Below are 21,617 nucleotides of genomic sequence, written 5' to 3' on the forward strand. Positions count from 1 at the left end.
TTCACTTGCCCATCACTCATTTGCACACTAAGAAATGCGCACCGATCATTTGCACGTGGAAAGATGCACACCGATCATTTGCACACAAAAAGAAGCGCACCGATCATTTGCATACGGAAAGATGCGCACTGATCATTTGCACGCGGAAAGATCCACACGGATCATTTTCACACAGAAAGATGCGGACTGATCATTTGCACATTGTTCATTTAGACACGGTGCTTTTGGACACCATTTATTTGCACACCGCTCAGTTACACACCGTTGGTGGTGTGCAAATAAACGGTGTCCAAAAGCACCGTGTCCAAATGATTGGTGCGCATTTCTTGGTGTGCAAATGAGTGGTGGGCAAGTGAACGGTGTGCAAGTGAATGTTGTGCAAGTGAGCGGTGTGCAAATGAATGGTGTGCAACTTTTACGTCTTCAAGTGAACGGTGGGCATTTTTTCGTGTGCAAATATCCGGTGGTCAAATTTTACGTGTGCATATATGGAGGCGCCCTGCTCGCACTCCGGCATCACGCAGGTGCATTTCGGCGCCGGCACATTTTTACTTCTCTAGAACAACTAACTTTCCCGTGCCTTAAGCACTAGTGATATTTCAAGAGTCCAGCAGACATTTTTGGTCTTTTCGTGCGTAAGTGCACCTTCGTTTCGACGTTTCGAGAACTCTGTAATACAAGAATAAATAAAAACGCGTGTATTTGTTAAATCGAACTTCACCACGCTCTAAAGTTATTTCCCGTAATCCGCTACACATACTGGTGTACATTTTTTATAAAATTTGTTTTGTATCCAAATGCACAGTGTGCAAATGCACTGTGTGCAAATGCACCGTGGTCATTTGAACCGTGCGCAAGATATCATGTCCAAAAGCACCATGTCCATTTGAACCGTGTGCAAGTGCACCGCTCCCAAATTTTACGTGTGCATATAACTGGTGTACATTTTTAATAAAATTTCTTTTGTGTCCAAATTCACAGTGTCCAAATGCACCGTGGCCATTTGAACCGTGTCCAAGTGAGTGCCACCCTCCAAACGTTCAGTGTCCAATTGTGCGGTGTCCAATCGAGCCGTATCTAATAATGCGTGTCCAATCGTGCGTGTCCAATCGAGCCGTGTCCAATCGTTACGTGTCCAAAAGAAGATCACCCATCGGAATCTGGTGGTATGCTCTAACCAGATTCCAAGCAAGCTCACGTCATTTTGACATCCCAAAATGGTCATTTACTGACTATTCTTGACGTCACGAAATAATACCCTTATGACATTAAAATGACGGTCGAATGTCACAAATTTCTGATGTCATGAAATGTACTGTATTTTGACGTCATAAAATATACCGTATTTTGACGTCATGGAACGTAGTTTTTTTCTTAATAAGGCGATTTAAGTGGTGATTAGGCAGCCATACGGTAGCTACGCATTACAACTTAGCTAAAATGACCGGAATATATCAGCAAAATTTCATCGCCTGCCTCTCAAAACCAGGCGCAGAAATGGTGGTGATGATTTCAGGTAGCACTGAGTTTTCAAGTTAGACAGAAAATTAGGCGCCGAAGAATGTCATATAGTTCAAGCCGAACTCGTTTACTCAAAGTATTTTAGAGATATAGAGTAGTATATAAATGGAGAGAGATGTCGGACAGTCCGACTCGGACCACGTCCTTCTACTACAGCAGCCCAGAATGAAGTCCTTGCCACCAGTCACCGGCCAAGTTGCTACGCTATCCACGCGTTTTGCTAACCGCTAAGTTGCGCGCAGCTTAGAGTACGCAAAAAGAAAAATTTTCAAAATCTTATAACACTGATCACGAGAATAATTGTGGTACATACGGTATTTTTTTATGGGATCAATGTAATAATTAATCACATCAATAATAAAATTTTTTACCATTACAGACATATCTTAAAGCAGAGATGGGTAGCAGCAAATACTTTTGTCTTCAAATTACACATTCAATTACATATTACTTTTATAATTTGTAATTGAAATCCATTTAATTATCCATTATTTTCAGCATTTGTAATTAAGTTCCATTTAATTACTCATTATTTTGAGCATTTGTAATGGATGTCCAAAGTAATTAAATTACACTATTGTAATGTAATTACATTTGTGTGGTTTAATTACATTTGCGTGATTTAATTACATTTGTGTAATTTAATTATATTTGTGTAATTTAATTACATTTGTGTAATTTAATTACATCTGTGTAATTTAATTACATTTTAATTTTTATTCGAATTGAGTTAACGACAAAGAGAACGTGAGAGTGTACATACTGTACATACTGCAAAAATAATATATTGTGTATCTAGCGGAGAAAGCGACATTTTTTAGACGATCGTGAAGTTTGCCTTCTGCTTGGGCGGCAATCATACGAGTCTGAAAGAAAAGCTTTCTCCCATGCACAAGATATTTTTCATAAGTTATGAACTTATGTTAACTCAATTCGAATAAAAATTAAAATGTAATTAAATTACACATACAGACGTAATTAAATTACACAAATGTAATTAAATTACACAAATGTAATTAAATTATACAAATGTAATTAAATTACACAAATGTAATTAAATTACACAAATGTATAAATAAATTACACAAATGTAATTACATTACAATAGTGTAATTTAATTACTTTGAACATCCATTACAAATGTTCAAACAAATTAGTAATTCAATGGTGTTTAATTACAAATGTTCAAAGTAATGTGTAATTAAATCACATTTAATTATTCATTGTTTTGAGCATTTGTAATTTGGTAATAGTCAATTACAAATTCGCCCATCTCTATCTTAAAGACATATCTTAATTAAAGATGTCATTAAGGCGTTTTTTAATTAAATGAGATTTAAGGCGTAAAATTATATAGGCATATCAACCAATCACAAACGAGTGTTCTAAAACGTAAAACACAACAATTTTGATTGTAATTAGTCGATATGCTTAAGCCTTACGCCTTAAATCTCATTGAGACACCGCTTTAGACCGTGTCTAAAATACGTCTTAATGACGTGTTTATGTCCTGATTTTGGATGCGTGCTGTCTGGGAAAATAATTGTCAGATCATGATTGAAATATGACTTCGAAATGACGTCATATTATGACGTCAATTTTAGGTCATGTAAAAAAATGGTCATTTTGACGACATATGACCATTTTGGGACGTCAAAATGACGTGAGTTTGCTACCTGGGATCTAATGTCGAAAATATCTTTTTCCCTCACAGTGTGTATGCGAAATCTTCCAGGTATAGGATGAGATATTTGTCGGGCGTTGTCCTCGCGTTTAGTTTTCTATAATCTCCGGGTCTCCACATGTCCCCGTTTTTTAGAACCATGTGCAAAGGTGATGTCCATGGACTCTTTGCAGAGAGCTGTATTATTCCTTCTTTTAAAAGTAGCTCGAACTCGGTTTTAGCTGCTTGTAGCTTGTCTGGTGCCAATCTTTTTGGTCTACTTGCCTCTGGAGGTGTCGTCTGTACAAAATGCTGCGTATTGTGTTTGTTTGTCTCGTTATTCCTCGTCGGGCGTGTTATGTTAGAAAACTCTGCTGCAATATGTGGTGATACTCAAAGTTCTTGATCAATGTCTTCACTGAAATTACTCCTGTTACTTTGTAGCCTTTTGCTCTTAACCCATTTAGGACCAAATGTCCATTATTTTTTCTCCACGTTCAACGCTCAAATTTTTTACATAGACGTCGTAGAAAAAAAAATCGGCATAGCGTTTTCAATAGTTTGAAACCTCTTCTTTCGAATGCCGGCGTCAGAATTGACATACAAAACGAGTAAAAAAAGTTATGGCCTATTTTTCCAAAAAAAGAGCAACATTTCTCGGCGTTTTTTCCCAAAAATTTCATATTTTGGATGCGAAAATGTTTTGCAGGATCATTGCAATAAAGATAAATCGTGGAATAAATATCTGCTCTTTCAAATCCTATTGCGATTTTTCAAAAATTCAACATGGCGGATTTAATATAGCGGTCAAAGACGAAAAAACCGTATATAATCAAAATATTTTCGATTTTCTCGCTTTTTTCTTGTAATATTTTTTCAAAGTACTTTAAAAATACATAAGCTTGTTATTTTGTGTGAGTCGAGATTATAATAAATCATAATCAATACAAATAATGGCGGTTCCTTTCAAGAAATGCGAAAAAAACATGATTTATCGCCAAATAATGGAAAAAAGCCATAAGCAAGTGTTCATATCTAGTATTTTATCATGCTCACATCTACGCATACATTTATGTACATCAAATAAATAAATAAATACATATATATATAATCTTATTTTCACATTCTTTAGACGTCAAAATATGTTGCCGTTGCTCAACTCTCACCGCGAGGAGGTAAATGTGAATTAGAGTCTTTTTTGTTTTTTTATTATTTTTTTATTAGGAGGGGGGGGTCAAATTTTAATTTTTTTGTATTTTTTATTTTTTTAAAAAAATTTTTATTTTTAATATATTAGAAAATTTATAAGCGTTCTCCTTCACAAACGATGAAATTTCTCGATACAATAAAAAAAAGTACTGCTCTATGAAATGTGGTAAACGAAGTAATTGGCTGTTTCAATTGTGACAAATATTTTTGTAAGCCTTGTTTCGAGAAATTTCATTGTTTAATTCGTCCGTTGTCCGCGTTGCTATGATAGCCTGCATTTGTGGTGGTAGTCGGCCTAGCTATAGCGTGCGCAGTAATTCCCTGGATACTATAATTCCCTGCTAGTATGTTGAAGTGACGTAGGAACTGCGATGGTTTCTTGTCGCCCATTTCCTCTCGCTTCAGTAGCTGTCGCATCCTATTCTTCTGGGAGTCCGTCAGCCGTTGTATCAATGCCTTCTTTAGTGTTTCGTACTTGTCATCAATTAGTAGCTGCGTTATGACGTCTTTTACTTCCCGCGCTTATTTGGGGTCTATCTCGGAGAGTGCATATTCGTATCTTTCCTTGACGTTACATAGTACGAACTGTCCCTTTAATTGTGCGAACCACAACTCTGGCTCGTCCGAGCAAAGTGGCGTATTGTTATCTTATTTAATCAGCTTCCTTCTGCTTCTATCATGTCCAAGCTTTTTCTTCGTGATACGTCTTTCTGCTTCTCCATTCCTTTTTCTTTGACGGAGTCACCAGTTTATGGGGAGGTAAGGTTGCGTCTCCCCGGCGTGTTCGCTCGTAAATAGTGTAACGATTTCTGCACGGATTAGCTCGCCGGAATACGGAGAGAAAAAAGTCCGAGACAATAGACAGTCAATTTATAATAAAATAATAGCAAGATATATTTTGAATTATGTACAATATTTACAATAGCGATATACCGTAGGAACGTGTGTTTGCGTTGAAAATCTGTTCTCGTAAGTCGCGTGCGGTGCTCGGTGGTGGTCGCGAGGCTCGCGATGTGATGGAGACTGGCGCCCCGCGGTGAAGAGCTTGAAGTCGGTAGGCGCAGGGTTAGCGCGGTACGGCGGACAGTATTCTCGCCGTGCTGGTAACTCGGTGCGGCGGATTATGCGCGGTGCGGTGGGCTGTCGTGAGTTTTAAACTCGGATGAGGCGGTGATCCATGGATAGGATACGGATCTAGATCCGAGACCGCTCGGGAGAGACCAAGAACGCTTGACTCCTTTGGTTTAGACCGTTTTTGCCAGGAACGGAGCGGGCCAGTGGCCGAGAGATCTCGGCAAAGGAAGAGAACTTTCTACCCTTAGTGCGCTGGCCCTAGGAGAAGGAGAGGATGCGAGCAGAGTCGAAAAACGCTCGGCTAAAGCGGAGAACTTTCCACTCTAATTTTTGGTCGCGTTTAGGAAGCTTCTTCTTGTCGTGTCAAGTGATGTCTCGGTAAGATCGTTTCAAGAAAAGTAAAGTTACCTCCATCAGGACGGCCTTTTATACCCGTTCGGGTGGAGGATCGGTGACTCTCGGGAGTCTTTGGTCCTTTTCGTACTCGATCTTTGACGGTCGGGCGATCGGTGAGAAATTGCGCGGCTTGCGGAGGCGATTTTCGCCTCAATGGTGTGTAAAGTTTTATGACGGGTCGATGCCCGTATCGTGACCCGGCGGATGTTCGGCCGGGCCGTACGCGGTCGCTGGTCGCCGACGGGCGGGGGTTCGTTACATTAGGATATGAAAATTCGCTTCGGGAAGATTCGTAATAGAATAGAGACGGTAGAAACGATAAAAATGTCTATATTGTGGTTCCTTTTACTATATACAATATGTACATATAATTTATTTTTTATTTAGTTTAAATGGCCCTGGTAAGTGCCGTTTATCTTACAATTAGAAAACTTCGAAAATTAAGAGATCTTCGGCCTCCACCATATAGGTTGTGTTTTGATCACCCGGTACTCGACATGGTTGTTATTCATGTCCAGTGGCTGCTCCTTCGCTGGCTTCTGTACATGGAAACGGTCGTTCTCCTTACGTCGTCCCTTTCGCTTTCTGGTCTCTTTCGCCTCTTTCCTACTCTTGCGAAAGCGTGCTCTTTTCTTCATGCTAGTGACCTCGGTCTGCGTTTCTTTGTCGTGGCTTGTCTGGATTGCAGTCAGCGTGACTTGGAAAATTCATCTATTCGGGCTAATCTGCGTCCCCGTGTGGTGGTGCTTGCAAACCAGTGCTTCCACTAAATCCGAGAGGTTGTACCGCGGTGAGGTATACCGCCAAATCCGTCGTCGTCATCTGCTAAGAGTAACCTTGGTGGCCTCGTGATCCGCAATGGAGATAGGTCCAGATATAAGTCGCTATCTCGCCGGATGGCACTCACTTGGACATAGTCCAAATGGACACGGTGCATTTGCACACGGTGTTTTTGGACACGATACCTTGCGCACCGTTCATTTGCACCTCGTTCATCTCGTGGCGTTTTGGACACGGTTCTTTTAGACACCGTTTATTTGCACACCATTCAGTTGCACATCGCTCAGTTACACATCGCTCACTTGCACACTGTTCAGTTGGACACGAAAAGAAACGGACACATACACACGCGCGCGCGCGCGCACACACACACGGGGCAAAGGAAGCCGAAGGCCCCCCTCCCGCACCTACCCCGTCAGTAGGGTATCCTTGGCATAGTTGTTTCTCACTGTCCAAGTGAACGGTGTGGAAATGAACGGTGCGCAAAATATCGTGTCCAAAAGCACCGTGTGCAAATGCACCGCTTTCACCTCGCCATAGCTTCGTCAGGTTGCTTAGTGCTGTATTATTGGGTATTTCGTGGCAAAACTAGAGCGTTTAACCCCCTTAAGGGGGCATAGCAGTTGGTCGGGTTTGTTACGAGTGACACACTCATAACGATAGAAAAGGTGTCAGTAGCACGATGACGTAAATCGGTCAGCTGCAGCAGTCAGCATCAAGCGCATCGCGCGAAGTTTCGCGCAATCCGCTCGACAATTAGCGCAATGCTTCTTAGACAGCACTTGCTGTCTAAGCAATAATTTGGAATACTGACCGATTTACGCCCTCACGCAATCCTCCTCTTCTTGCGATCCAACTATTGAATTATCGGATATATAAACCGGCGAAAGAAGGTGAGAAACGGGTCAATCCGAAGTAGACAAACTAAGATAACACATAACACTCTGCTTTGCGGGGTCGTATATCGCCGATACAAATCATTGTAAATACACAACCACGACACTCTGCTTTGCGGGGTCGTGGACAACGAGCTCATAGACGCGACACTCTGCCTTGCGGGGTCGCGATCTATTCACTGTAAACGAATACTATAATAAAAGTGTTCAAGACAAATAACGGTGTAAGTGACCAAATACCTTCCTCGCGAGATCTCTGGCAGCGATTCCCAATCGTACTCACAACGAGGGGTACAACAGGTTCAAAAAAATCGATTTTTTTTTTATTGCATTTTTCTACAGTTTAAACCTTCAAGAATGTTGTCTTAAAACTGTTTATTTTAATTCCAATAAGTAAAAAAGTTACACAATATATTTTGTCGGCCAATGCACAGGCGTGCGCTTGCCTTTTTTGACATCCGGGCATAGCACGCGACGCGGAAGGCTCGTATAAGTCGCCGTCTCTCTAAAAATCAACAAATAGAGACAGATCTTGAACAGGAGAGTTCGCTGTATGGCCCAGGAATTGACGATGATAAGTTTAATAAATTCAGTTTTACAATAAAGTAACATTGTTCAAAAATTTTAAACGCATTTTTCTCAAAACCATGTTTTTAAAGTCGGTAACAATGATAACTTGAAGACGGATCAACTGATCTATCTTTTTCTTTCTTTAACTGAAAACTTGTGAAATTTGCTTGTCATTGTCGTATTTGATTTTTAAAATTTAAATTTTTTCTATTTTTTTTTTAACAAACAAAAATAAAATTTTTGGCCGAAAATCAGTGTTCTGATTTTAAAGATCGGCCATTTTTAACATTTAAATTTTAAAAATCGAATACGACAACGACAAGAGAATTTATTCTTCTTTAAGATCCCGTTTGATTTTTGTGTTTCGGATAAACGGGCAAGGAGATATTATTGTTACCGCGGAATCATGCATGGCGCGCACGGGTAACTACACGACGGTGAAAGGGGGTTTTTCAACTAAACTAATACAGTAAAATTTGTACGAGAATTGCAAAAGGTATACTTTATTATGCAAAAAGTCTCATTTTTATAGTTAGTCTCTTGGCTCTGGAAAAAATTCATGAAGTATGCCTTTTTTAGTAGCGCCAAACTGCTATGTCCTCTTAAAAGAACTCAATGCTAGTAGCGCAAAAAGTGAAGTCTAGTCCATCGCCGCTCTCTATAAAAACTATCTGTGGGAGTGACCTGCACTTGGACACAGTACAATTGGACACAGTGCAAATGGACACGTTGCAAATGGACACAAAATAATGTACACCGTACATTTCTACACCATAAAGTTGTACACCGCAAAGTTGTACACCGTAAAGTTGTACACCGTACATTTCTACACCCTAACCGTGGCCACACACACACACACACGTGCGCGCGCGGTGGGTGCAAGAAGAGGGCCTTTGGCTCCCCTCCCGCACCTATCCCGTCGGTAGGGGTGCCCTAAACAAAAGGGTATAGAAATGTACGGTGTACAACTTTGCGGTATACAACTGCGGTGTACAAAATTTCTGTGTCCAAATAAACTGTGTCCATTTGGATCGTGTACATTAGTTTGTGTCCATTTCTAACGTGTCCATCTGCATTGTGTCCAATTGTACTGTGTCCAAGTGAGGCACTCCTATCCGTGGTCACTTTACTCCGGGATGAGCGTGGACCTCTAGTGGCGTATGCGCCCACTGTGCCTTTTATAAGTAATTTTTTGGCGCGCCGAGTGCTGCCGCACTTTCCTAATAATGTATTCATTTAACATAAATATTCCCTAGAATGTCCTCTATAACATATATATATTGATGAATTTTTTCAAGTGGTGCAACATAGTAAAAAAAATAAAAATCGTTCTGACGCTGCGCCATAGTGCACTACTTTTGATCCATCAACTTCAACCCACTTGGACTCTCGTGAACTTGGCACATTATATTTAAAAATCCAAAAGTTTCTTTAGAGTTCTAGTGTTCTTTCAAATACTTCTAGAGTTCTCTATAAAAATTTTCAAAAGTTTCGTTGATTAAATATAAAAAAATTAAAGTTAAAAATATGTTGGGCTAGGTTTACGCAGCGCATCAAATCGTAAAAATAAATTACTTTTTAGAAATTCTAGCTTGGTATACAATAGTTCTACAGTTCTTAATAGTTTATATCAATAGTTCTACCAAATTAGTAAAAATTTTTTTTTTAATTTGAGGTGCTAACCTCCCGTGGCACTTCAAGTTTCAAAAAAATTAACTTTTATTGTATTTTTAGTTCTCAAAACGTTCTATAGTCTTTGAGTATTTTGATGCATTTTGCGAAAAGTTCCGTCAATTAATTAAATTTAATTAATCATTTAAGCCGTCTCTGGTGCACCATCTACAAAACGTATGATGTGCTAACAGTTTTTATTATTTTTTTGATAGTTCTCGACAGTTCTTGTATAGTTCCAACTATTTTGATGCATTTTGCAAAAAGTTTTGTTAATTAATTATTTTTCATTAATTATATAAGCATGCTGCTGGCGCATCATTTACGAGACATAAGGTATGCTGACAGTTCCTATGACATTCTCGACAGTTTCCGACAGTTCTCACATAATTCCAATTATTTCGATGTATTTTGCAAAAAGTTCCGTCAATTTACTATCTTTAAACAAGTTGGAATTAAAAAATAACAAAAAATCTATTTACTATAATATGACTCTTTACTTTTTTGAGATTCTTTGCAAAATGTAACAAAATAATTAGAACTATGTGAGAACTGTTGAGAATTGTCAAAAAAGTAATAGAAGCTGTTAACTTACCGTATGTGGTGTAGCTGGTGCGCCAGATTCGGCTTAAATAATTAATTAAAATTAATTAATTGACGGAACTCTATTCAAAATGCATTGAAACTATAGAACTCGTTAAGAACTATAGAAAAATACAATGGAAGCTCTTTTTTTTAGTTAGAGTGCCAATAAGAGGCTAGTACCTCAGATTTTTTATTTTTTTTTAAATTTAATAGAATTAAAAACTCGCTGTCACGGATTTTTAACGATTGTAACGATTTATTACGCACAAACGAAGAAAACCTCTGGCGGGATATCTACGCCAAAAAGTTGCTGCTCACCTTGTTGATGCTAACAAACTTGCATCCGTTTGACAAAATGAACAAGCAAAATTGTTGATGAAATTTGGTGATAAAATATCCCCAAGTATACCACATGCACATATTCTACACAAAGCGAAACAACAAGAAGTTGACAATCGCCTTGGCTTGGAAAGTACGAATCCAATTATCAACTTATGTATTGCAAAATATGAGGAGCAGTTTGGTTCAATACATGCAATAGGAATAGACCCTTTCTATTGCATGTATTGGTCGAAAGAACAATTAGAAATGTACAAATTAGGACACCGCTCTTTGGATAGTTACATGACAGTCGATGCCACAGGCAGTGTAGCTGAAAGATTAATTATGCATAACAATAGAACATCTTCGCATATCTTTTTATATCAATGTGTTCTCGCATTTGAAGATAGTAGTAATCGAAGTGTACGTTTTCCAAATGGTATCTTCGAAGCAAGATGCATCGTTAATTACATATTTTTTATCTGAAATTATACGATCAGGTGCTCGTGTACCACAAATCGCAACGTCTGATTTTGGTAGAGCTCTCTTGGTTGCTCTAGCGAGAGCATTTGCAAACTGTATCGACTTGAAACATTATTTGCAATTGTGTTTTCAAATATGTTTTATAGAAACAGACTCTTCGTTTAACAATCGCAATACAAAAATGCCAACATGTTTTTTAAAACTTGATATTAGTAATAGCCTATCACCTAATAGCAATGATCGCAAAATGGGATTGTTTGCGTAAAAAATCGGCAAAAGTTCGCCAATTTTACATCAGATCTATTGCTCAATTATATCAAATGTCTAATGTAGAAGATCTAACTTATCTATCAAAATGTATTTTGACAATAGCTTTAAGTGATGAAATTGGCGTCAATGAATCAAATGATCCAATACATTCGGAAATACGTTTGCGACATGTTAACCATGTTATTAAACATGGTGTGCTTATCGATGATGTACCAGAAAACAATGGTGAAATAGAGAAAGATGATTACGATACAATTTTAACATCTGATGACGGAATTTCTTGTTGGAAAACGTGGACTGATAAAATATTCACCACTGCTCAAGAATTAGCAGAACAATCTGCTGGTGGCAACGTACTCAATGCCTTATACAATCCGACTGCTGCTGCAAAATTGAAAGATTTAATGTCATTTTTACCTCTCTGGACCGGAATAATGCGTCTATTTTTCAAATCTAAAAAATGTAGTATTTAAAGGTAAGCTAACAATGAGAGTGGATAAATTCGTAATTCATCACCTTAATTATCTTGATGGAACGTTAAAAATTAGCATATGATGAACATAACAAAGTTAACGATATAATTTCAGATTCTAACAGACCACAATTAGATTCCACAAATCTTAAGTATACCAAAGAAGAAACACAAACTTCTATTACGTCTAACACAATAACAGATAATGTACAAGTTACAGTAAGTGATGTTACAAAATAACACTCATTAAATGAAATAGAGAAACATATTTCTTGGACTAATAATGAGACCAATGACATTTTTATATCATCTATTGTTTCTCTATTTCATGAAAAAAATTCAAAATTAAACAGTGACACTTTTCTGTCTGAATTAGAGTATATATCACGCAATGCCAAAACATCGACCCCATTAAAAGAAAAATCACCAGACAAGAAAAACACAACATTTTTAATATCGTCTAAAAGTGAAAATGCGTTGGACAATAGAGAAAAACTGGCGGGGAGAGGGTAAAATTATTCCAAACGAACGAAAAAGAAAGATCGACACAGATACGGTAAACACCGCAAAAAACTTAATTATTTAGATCCTTGTGCCGATTGGGATCATTTGTCCAACACCGCAGTAGGTATTCCTTTAATATTAAATGGAAATCTATGTCAACCAGTACGTTGCAATGAAATGAAAATTATTGTTAAAAACACGTGTGCTTTTGACTTCTTATTACAAGTTGTAATGAGTGCAAAAACAAATTCTTCTTATAAAGAAACAATCCGTGCGATAAGTGACAATAAAGTCATAAAACTAGCTGAAAAGATTTTGACGGATGGCAAGGTGATGGCAGCAGCTTATACTGAAAGAGCTAAAATTTTACGAAGTGTTCAAATTTTACAAAAATCACAGTACACACGACAACTGGAAACTATAGATGCAAAATGCAATGCTGCTCATCTTGCGGAATACATTTTAAGTGCGAGCTACACAAGATCTCTATCTTGCGATACCTGCAAAACAACAAACAAACGTAACTTTACGTTTCTAAGTATAAATGTTGATATAATCTTTCAAAACGGATTAGGCCATATGCAAGACGCAATAGATAGTGCGATTAATACAAATTATATTTGCAAAGATTGTAAAAAAGTGCAGAATTATGATTTGATGTATGGTCCTCATATTCTTATTGATACCAGCATTTTGACGGATCCAAATTACAATCCATTACATCCATCAAAATTACCTTTAGATTGCATGGAACTCAATACAATAAATAAAGGCATTAAAGTCGGAGAAAAAACTTATAATTTAATTGGCATAACTAATTACATGACAACAAGCGAGCACTATACAGGGATTGTATACGCAGCTTTAAAGTGGTATGAATATGATGACTTATCACGCAAGCGAACATCCTCAGAACCAACTTTTAAAGTAAATCCATACGTTCTCGTTTACATAAAGCAAGAGTAATAAAAAAAACTATATTGATATAACAATAAAAAAACAATGTAAAATAATAAGGTTCAATTATATATGCAAAAATTAAATATTCAAAGTAAAAAAACATAACAATATATAAATTTTAAGTTAGTTTTAAAAAATTTTAAAATTAAAACATACAAAAAAATCTTAAAATTATATTTAAATAAAAACAATAAAAACAATAAAATTATACTAAAAATACAAAAAAATAAAAAACAAACAAAACAACAAAAAAACGAAAATGGAACCAATCCCCAACACGTCCTCGTCGTGGCTCTGGTATCGCTAAGCGTGGGGACCAAAACACTACGAAGATGTGAACACAATTTGTGCGTAAAATTCAACTTTCTACACCGCAACTTTTATGCAAATTATATTTGTACTCGCAACATCCTAAACCGAAATAGTTAGAACTATGTGAGAACTGTCAGGAACTGTCAAAAAAGTGACAGAAACTCTTAGCGCACACTTTTAATTATGGTGTGCCAGGGGTCGTTTAAAATGATTAATTAAAAATTAACAATCTATAAAACTCTTTGTAAAATGCCTTGAAATAGTTGGAACTATGCGAGAACTGTCGGGAACTCTTGAAAAAGTGATAGAAACGACCAGCGCACCCTTTTAATCATAAATGGTGCGCCAGCGATCGCATTAAATAATTAATTAAAAATTAATAATCGATAGAACTCTTTGCAAAATGCGTTGTGTTGAAAAGGGAAGGGGGCTCGCCTGACGACAGGGACGCTGCGCGCGAGTCGGCTGTGACGGCGCAGCAACCACCGCATGCGCGATATCGAGAACCGACGCTTCCCTGGTTTTGATTGATTGGCCCCCCCGTTCGCTACGGCGCGACGCGTGACTTCGAGTCAGTCTCGTCCGGGTGCTCTCCCTTGAGGCAGTTCCTAACCTGTCGTGAGTCATTGGCAACCGAAATAGTGCGTTCCTCCCTGAACCGAGGCAACGAGCATATAAAGAGTGGTGTTTCCGCAATCGCGTCGACACCCGCACCACACCACTCTTTGTCAAAACGACCTGTGGTAGACGCGCCACGTGGCCGATCCACAGGGATCGGCAGGAGACAAACCGCATCTGTCTTTTCCTGCGGCATTGTTCGCCACCACGCTTTTCGGTGTCGATCCTACCCGGATCGGGCGTTAGGCCCGGGCGAGGCCCCGGCTACCTTTCTATTTCAGAGTGCGCAGCTAGATTATTAGCTAGAGAAAGAAGGAAGGACGACGGAAGTACTATTTCCGGAGGTCGCGTGCAAGTTCGAGCGAAGGGCACCGGAAACGCCGCCGTCTTAGCCGCCATTATTGCACAAGCATGCGACTGAGCATCGTCCGTAGGACAAAAACCAACCCTTATCTAGCGATTAGTGACCACATGTACTATCCGCTCTGTGGCGAATATTTTCTTTTACTAACAATCTCAACTCAACCAGAGGTATTTATATAATTTTGTCATCAACTGTTCTAGTTGATTATTCTTATATTGAGACTCCTCCTGCGTACGAGTATAGTAACGTCCGTCTTGGTCACTTGTTAGTCGTTTGTCGTTCGGTCCCCGCCGAAAGCTAACTAGTCGGTGCGCTGGTTGTATTTTTATACTAAATTATAATCGCCTTTCCTGGAATAGTCTGTTCATAAGGTTATTGATTGCTCAACCTCGCCTTCCTTTAGATAAATATATTGATATAACCGTTCGATAGTAGCCACCGTGATTGTTCTTCCAACCAGTGCCCATACACCTTGAAATAGTTGGAACTATGCGAGAACTGTCGAGAACTCTTGAAAAAGTGATAGAAACGACCAGCGCACTCTTTTAATCATAAATGGTGCGCCAGCGATCGCATTAAATAACACAGGCACACAAAAAAGAAGTGGTTGGTCCGGCGGACTAGACTAGTCAATCCTTATGTATTTCGACCCGCTGAATCCGAATCTGAAGTCAGAATTGCAAAGTTAGCTCGCATTTTCTAACCTCAAAAAAAAATTTTTTTTAAATGTTGGTCCGGCGGACCAGACTAGTTTATTCTTATGTATTTCGACCCGCTGAATCCGAATCCAATGTCAGAATTGCAAAGTTAGCTCGCATTTCCTAACCTCAAAAAAAAATTTTTTTTAAATGTTGGTCCGGCGAACTAGACTAGTCTATCCTTATGTATTTTGACCCGCTGAATCCAAATCCAAGGTCAGAATTGCTAAATTGGCTCATGTTTTCCTAACCTCAAAAAAACATCTTATAAAAACAGTTTAGGTCACAAATGTATAATCCGGAGCGTGCAGGCTTGCGTAACCACATTATCCGGGGAAAATTCCATACGTATGACAAGTTTGAGCTTCTGTGAATAAATAGCGTAGAAAATTCACTCCCTTTTTCTATTATATCTAACTCTTTTATTCTGGAAGGTTCTGTGCAATGGCTTTCTCTTACGTTTCTTCCCTTTCACAGAAACATCACGTTTGAGCGTCCAGCAGAAATCAGCCATCATATTCCCATTTGCCTTGATATCGAAACTCCATCTCCTTGATGTCCTGATGAAATCTTTCTCCCTGTTCTTCACTATAATCATCTAGATTTTCTGGGAAGTAGTCGATATGAGAATCTAAGAAATGCAACTTAAGATTCTAAGAGAAGCTTGAAAGCAGTGTTGCTGCACAATACTAATGTATATGCCTCCATTCCTGTAGCGCACTCGGTAGTGATAAAAGAAGAGTACACAAACTTGAAAACAGTTCTTGAAAAAATTAAATACACAGAACATAGGTGGCAAATTTGTGGGGATCTAAAAATTCTCACCATATTATTGGGTCAACAATCAGGTTACACAAAAAATCCATGCTTTCTATGTGAATGGGATAGTAGAGATCGAACAAACCATTACATTAGAAAAGAATGGCCGACAAGAACGTCTCTGCAACCTGGGTCTAAAAATATCATAAATGAACCGTTAGTTGAGCCTTCAAAAGTTCTTCTTCCACCTCTTCATATCAAATTAGGACTCATGAAACAATGGGTGAAAGCTCTGAATAAAAATGGTGAATGCTACAGTATTTACAAGAAAAATTTCCCAACATCTCTGATGCAAAATTGCGAGAAGGAATTTTTGATGGACCTTAAATACGTAAAATGTTGAGAGACGACAATTTTGTTACCAAAATGAATGAAGATGAGAGAGCAGCATGGCTGAGTTTCAAAAGTGTCACAGAAAATTTTTTAGGAAACCACAAAAGTCAAGATTACAGACAAAAGGTGGCGGAAATGATAGAGAACTATAAAAAACTAGGTTGCCTAATGAATCTTAAGTTGCATTTCTTAGATTCTCATATCGACAACTTCCCAGAAAATCTAGGTGATTATAGTGAAGAACAGGGAGAAAGATTTCATCAGGACATCAAGGAGATGGAGTTTTGATATCAAGGCAAATGGGATGTGAATATGATGGCTGATTTCTGCTGGACGCTCAAACGTGATGTCTCTGTGAAAGGGAAGAAACGTAAGAGAAAGCCATTGCACAGAACCTTCCAGAATAAAAGAGTTAAATATAATAGAAAAAGGGAGTAAATTTTCTACGCTATTTATTCACAGAAGCTCAAACTTGTCATACGTATGGAATTTTCCCCGGATAATGTGGTTACGCAAGCCTGCACGCTCCGGATTATACATTTGTGACCTAAACTGCTTTTATAAGATGTTTTTTTGAGGTTAGGAAAAAATGAGTCATTTCAGCAATTTTGACCTTGGATTTGGATTCAGCGGGTCAAAATACATAAGAATAGACTAGTCTGGTCCGCCGGACCAACATTTAAAAAAAATTTTTTTTTGAGGTTAGAAAATGCGAGCTAACTTTGCAATTCTGACTTCAGATTCGGATTCAGCGGGTCGAAATACATAAGGATTGACTAGTCTAATCCGCCGGACCAACCACTTTTTTTTTGTGTGCCTGTGTAATTAATTAAAAATTAATAATTGATAGAACTCTTTGTAAAATGCCTTGAAATAGTTGGAACTATGCGAGAACTGTCGGGAACTCTTGAAAAAGTGATAGAAACGACCAGCGCACCCTTTTAATCATAAATGGTGCGCCAGCGGTTGGGTTAAACAATTAATTAAAAATTATTAATCAACGGAACTTTTTGCAAAATGCGTTGAAATTGTCAGGAACTATAAAACTCTTTGAGAACTATAGGAAAATAAAACAGAAATTAATTTTTTTGAAAATTTAAAGTTTTACGAAAATTTAGCACTTTATATTTTTAAATTATTTTTATTTTAATTAATTCGGTAGAACTATTAATATAAATTATCAGGAACTGTAGAACTATTGTAAAAGAAGTTAGAACTTTTAAGAAATAATTGATTTTTACGATTTGGTGCGCTGCGTGAACTTAGCGCACCAATTTTTTAATTTAATTTTTTTATATTTAACCAACGGAACTCTCGAAAATTTTACAGAGAACTCTAGAACTATTCGAAAAGATACTAGAACTCTAAAGAAACTTTTGGATATTTGAATATAGTGCGCCAAGTTCACGAGAGTACACGCCGGCAGAAATTCCTCGGCGTACGTCGCGCGGCAATCATCCATACACACGAAGCGCCATACGTGTTACTGCGCGTGCGGAAGAGCGAGTAATAATACACAAGTTTAGTTATAATATTAAAAACATGTAAAAATGTAAAAAAAATATTTAAAAAATATAAAAAACGAAAAAAACAAAAATGGAGACAGTGACCGTCACGTCCTCGTTCGTTGCCTCTGCGTTAAGCTCAATGCGGTTATGAGATCTGAAAATGTATGAATTAATTCTACAGTGTTTTTGATGTGTTTTAACAAGGGTTTGTAGAAATCTTCGAAATATAGTAGAAAGCCCATACTTTGCAGCGCGTTAAACTGTTATTCAATAAAATCATTTGTCTTCATATTAAAATACATATGATAAGTGTATACAAGCACGTACTCGTGTACGGTATTATATGTACGACATTTCTATACAATTTCATAGTGCATAATTCATAAAACAAAAATATAATGCATGCTTTAAAACCTTTAAAATCTTTTATTGAACTGCTGAAACGCGGTTATTACAACAGATGCTTTAAAAACATTCATCATTGTTTTTAAAATATTTCCCGCAGTTTCCTGGTAAAATGAACATTATTTCCTTCTTATTTCAGCATCAAAAAAGATAAAAAAACATGTTTTATAGGTTCTCGTGCTGGGCGAAAAATGGCGATTTTTGCACACCTTTCTTTAAACCCGATATTTGCGAGGGCAGATTTTACATGCTTATTCTGCTAGGCCCTTTAGAAATGAAATTGTAAAACTTTTTTTGCACCACAAAAATAGCACAGAACATTGGTTTCTGCCCCAGAGTTAAAGGATTAATACAACAGTCTGTTTGTACTTTTTAAAAATAACTTACTTCCTGGAGGATAATGTTCCGAGTTTTCCGTAAGAAAATCCATCTTATTTTTTAATTTTTCGTCGTTTTCATTCTCTTTCATGTACAATTTTCCCGCAGCATCCCACATGTCCGCCGCTTTTACACGAATTTCTGCAAGCTCATCGTGTAACCCTGTCATAATCAGAGGAAGAAGTTTGTGCCACCATCCACATCTATTAGGTAGGTCACTCAACCATCGGCCAGAGACTTGAATTACAGCTTTAAAAATCCAATGCAATTATAATACAATAATAAGATTTGATATAATTGATATATATGTAATATAAAATCTAATTTAAACGGGAGCGTCCGAAATGGCCACGCGTAAATTTGACCACGTTCGAAATGGTCAAATTCGAAACGGCCACGTTTGAAATGGCCACGGGAAATATTGCACGTAGTTCAATTTGCCCACATTCGAAACGGCCACGTTCGAAATGGCCACGAGAAATGTTGCACGGAGTTCAATTTGCCCACGTTCGAAACGACCACATATGTTTTACATAATTTCCAGTACAATGCACATGGGTTAGCGACTTAAACGGGGTGGGTGCGGGAGGGGGGCCGAAGGCCCCCCTTGCCCCACCCCGTGTGTGTGTGTGCGCGCGCGCGCGCGCGTGCAAAGCATTCTTTGCACCACAACCCAGCAAACACACTTTTATAACTATGCTATAACAATTACATAATTCAGTATAATCTAATATAAGAAGTTATATAATGGAGTTGTAACTTGTAATATACTCATTCTTTGTAATTTCCCATTCAAGGAAGCAACAATGTTATATAACAGCTATATATTTAATTGTAAGAGTAACGTTATATGTAATATTATTGACACATTAAAAACATAATTGTAATGAAATAAATATATAACATGTTGCATTGTAAAAATATCAAAATAACATAATTATAATGTAAAAAAAGATAAATTTACGTTATTTCTCAACAAGCATCGTTACCCATCACACCATAATCACACATTTGGAACTGCCTACTTCCGCGGTCACCCATTCAACTCTGAACCGCCGTCGACGTTGCTTGACTTCGAAGATCGTACGCAACCTAGTACTTCGTAATGATCCATGAACACTTGATGCTCATAAATACATATTTGTTCTAGATCAGTTCAATAGATGTCAGAAACATGAAACTTGTAGTTAACTAATATTTTTATAAATAAATATAAATTTACAGTTATTTCCTAATTTTATATATGCGAAATAACATGTTGAATAATGTTCCGTATCAACGGAATCCTTATTAACAACCGCGCACGCATCTGGAACGTGACGGCGGTGGATCTCTCGATCGCTTTGTTTTCGCGAGCGCGTCCGTTGACACCGGAGTTTCGGTCGGCGCCCGAAGGGCAGCCGCATTTGATAACAACATTGCCTTATATGGGCATTTTTTGGGCAACGAAAACTATCTTGCATTGGTGGTGGCGACAGCGAACCAATCACGACTGACATCCCAAAGACCGTTGTCATCTCCTCGGGCGATAGCGGGCACTTTTCGCGCCCTGCCGCCAGAATCTGCCGAGTCGGTACCGCGAACGGGTCGCTGTCGCCACTAATTTTCCGTACGTCTCGCGCCTTTTTCTCTCTCCGCGCTACGCCGCGCAATCTCAGCGCCCGCGATTTTCCGGCGCTCGCCTTCTGCGCGTTCCGCGTCTAGCGGGCACCGCGACGCGCTCGTTAGTTTAATGGTGTGTACTCCGGCAACTGGTTATATGTATATATTTTTTTGTTGTGTGAAACTCTTTATCATTAAAGTAAAGTGCAAGTGAACTCAGTCTGAGTCATTTTCCCGCCATTCCGCCAACCTCGCTACAGCGAATCCCACGGTCGCGAACATTCTGGTCCTTCGAGCCGGATCGCGTGTGAACGTCCATCTGTGCGTGATCCTATCCAATGGCCGTGCGCGCTTCCGCCGTTGACCCCAGCACGAGTCTGGAGGCCGAATTGATGCTGGAGACACAAACCGAGCTGCTGGGGCGCATCGCCCGTACCGAGGAGAACCTGAAAAGATTGGGAACGTCAAGGCTCACAAAAGGTACAGTGGAATCTCGCCTTCAAACCCTTGAGTCGAACTGGTCGAAGTTCCAAAAGAACCACGACATAATTCGCGCCAAGTTCCGACAAACCCTTGCGGAACATGAGTACTTCCGATCCAATCGCCTCGCTGCCGCCGAAGATATGGTCGTCGAGCAGCGCGGAGTCCTCCTGGACATGCTCGAGTCTCTCCGTACACGTGGGGACGATCGGTCGGGCCACCCCTCCGCCGTACCGTCGGACGGCGGGTCCCGGCGGAAGCCTCCGCACATCGAGCTTCCGCATTTCTCCGGCCACATCGAAGATTGGCCGGCCTTCCGAGACCTGTTCGGCTCCATACTGGCTCAGCATCCGGCATTGACCGACGTGGAACGCCTGCATTACCTAAAAACCAGAGTGCAGGGTGAAGCGGAGGAACGTATCCGAAATTTGCCTACCATCGGTCCGAACTTCCAGCGAGCGTGGGCTATCCTCGAGGAACGATACGAAAACAAGCGCGTCCTAGTGCGCTCGTGCCTTTCCGCCTTCACCGCGACCCCGAAGATGAAGGGCGAGTCCGTGGCAGACTTAAAGCGCCTGGTCCACTGCAAGCTGCGAACCGCGGGAAATTTGGAGAGCATCGGCCGGAAAACCGCGTACGACAACGACTTCTTCGTGCACACTGTAATCGAGATGCTGGATGCTAGGTCCCGCCGAGAGTGGGAGGATGACGCGAGCAATTCCCGG

At 39.1% G+C, this 21,617-nt stretch overlaps 1 protein-coding gene across 1 annotated transcript in view; it reads right to left on the minus strand.

Annotated features, from left to right (window-relative positions):
* LOC105839903 (dynein assembly factor 5, axonemal) overlaps window positions 1-21,617 on the minus strand; it is a 169,135-nt gene that overhangs the window by 109,836 nt on the left and 37,682 nt on the right. The window contains exon 2 of the mRNA XM_036290987.1: window positions 18,820-19,059. Within this exon, the coding sequence (XP_036146880.1) occupies window positions 18,820-19,059 (240 nt within the window). The remainder of the gene's footprint in view (window positions 1-18,819; window positions 19,060-21,617) is intronic.

This window comes from Monomorium pharaonis, chromosome 8, assembly GCF_013373865.1.
Source record: "Monomorium pharaonis isolate MP-MQ-018 chromosome 8, ASM1337386v2, whole genome shotgun sequence".
Taxonomy (NCBI): Eukaryota; Metazoa; Arthropoda; class Insecta; order Hymenoptera; family Formicidae; genus Monomorium; species Monomorium pharaonis.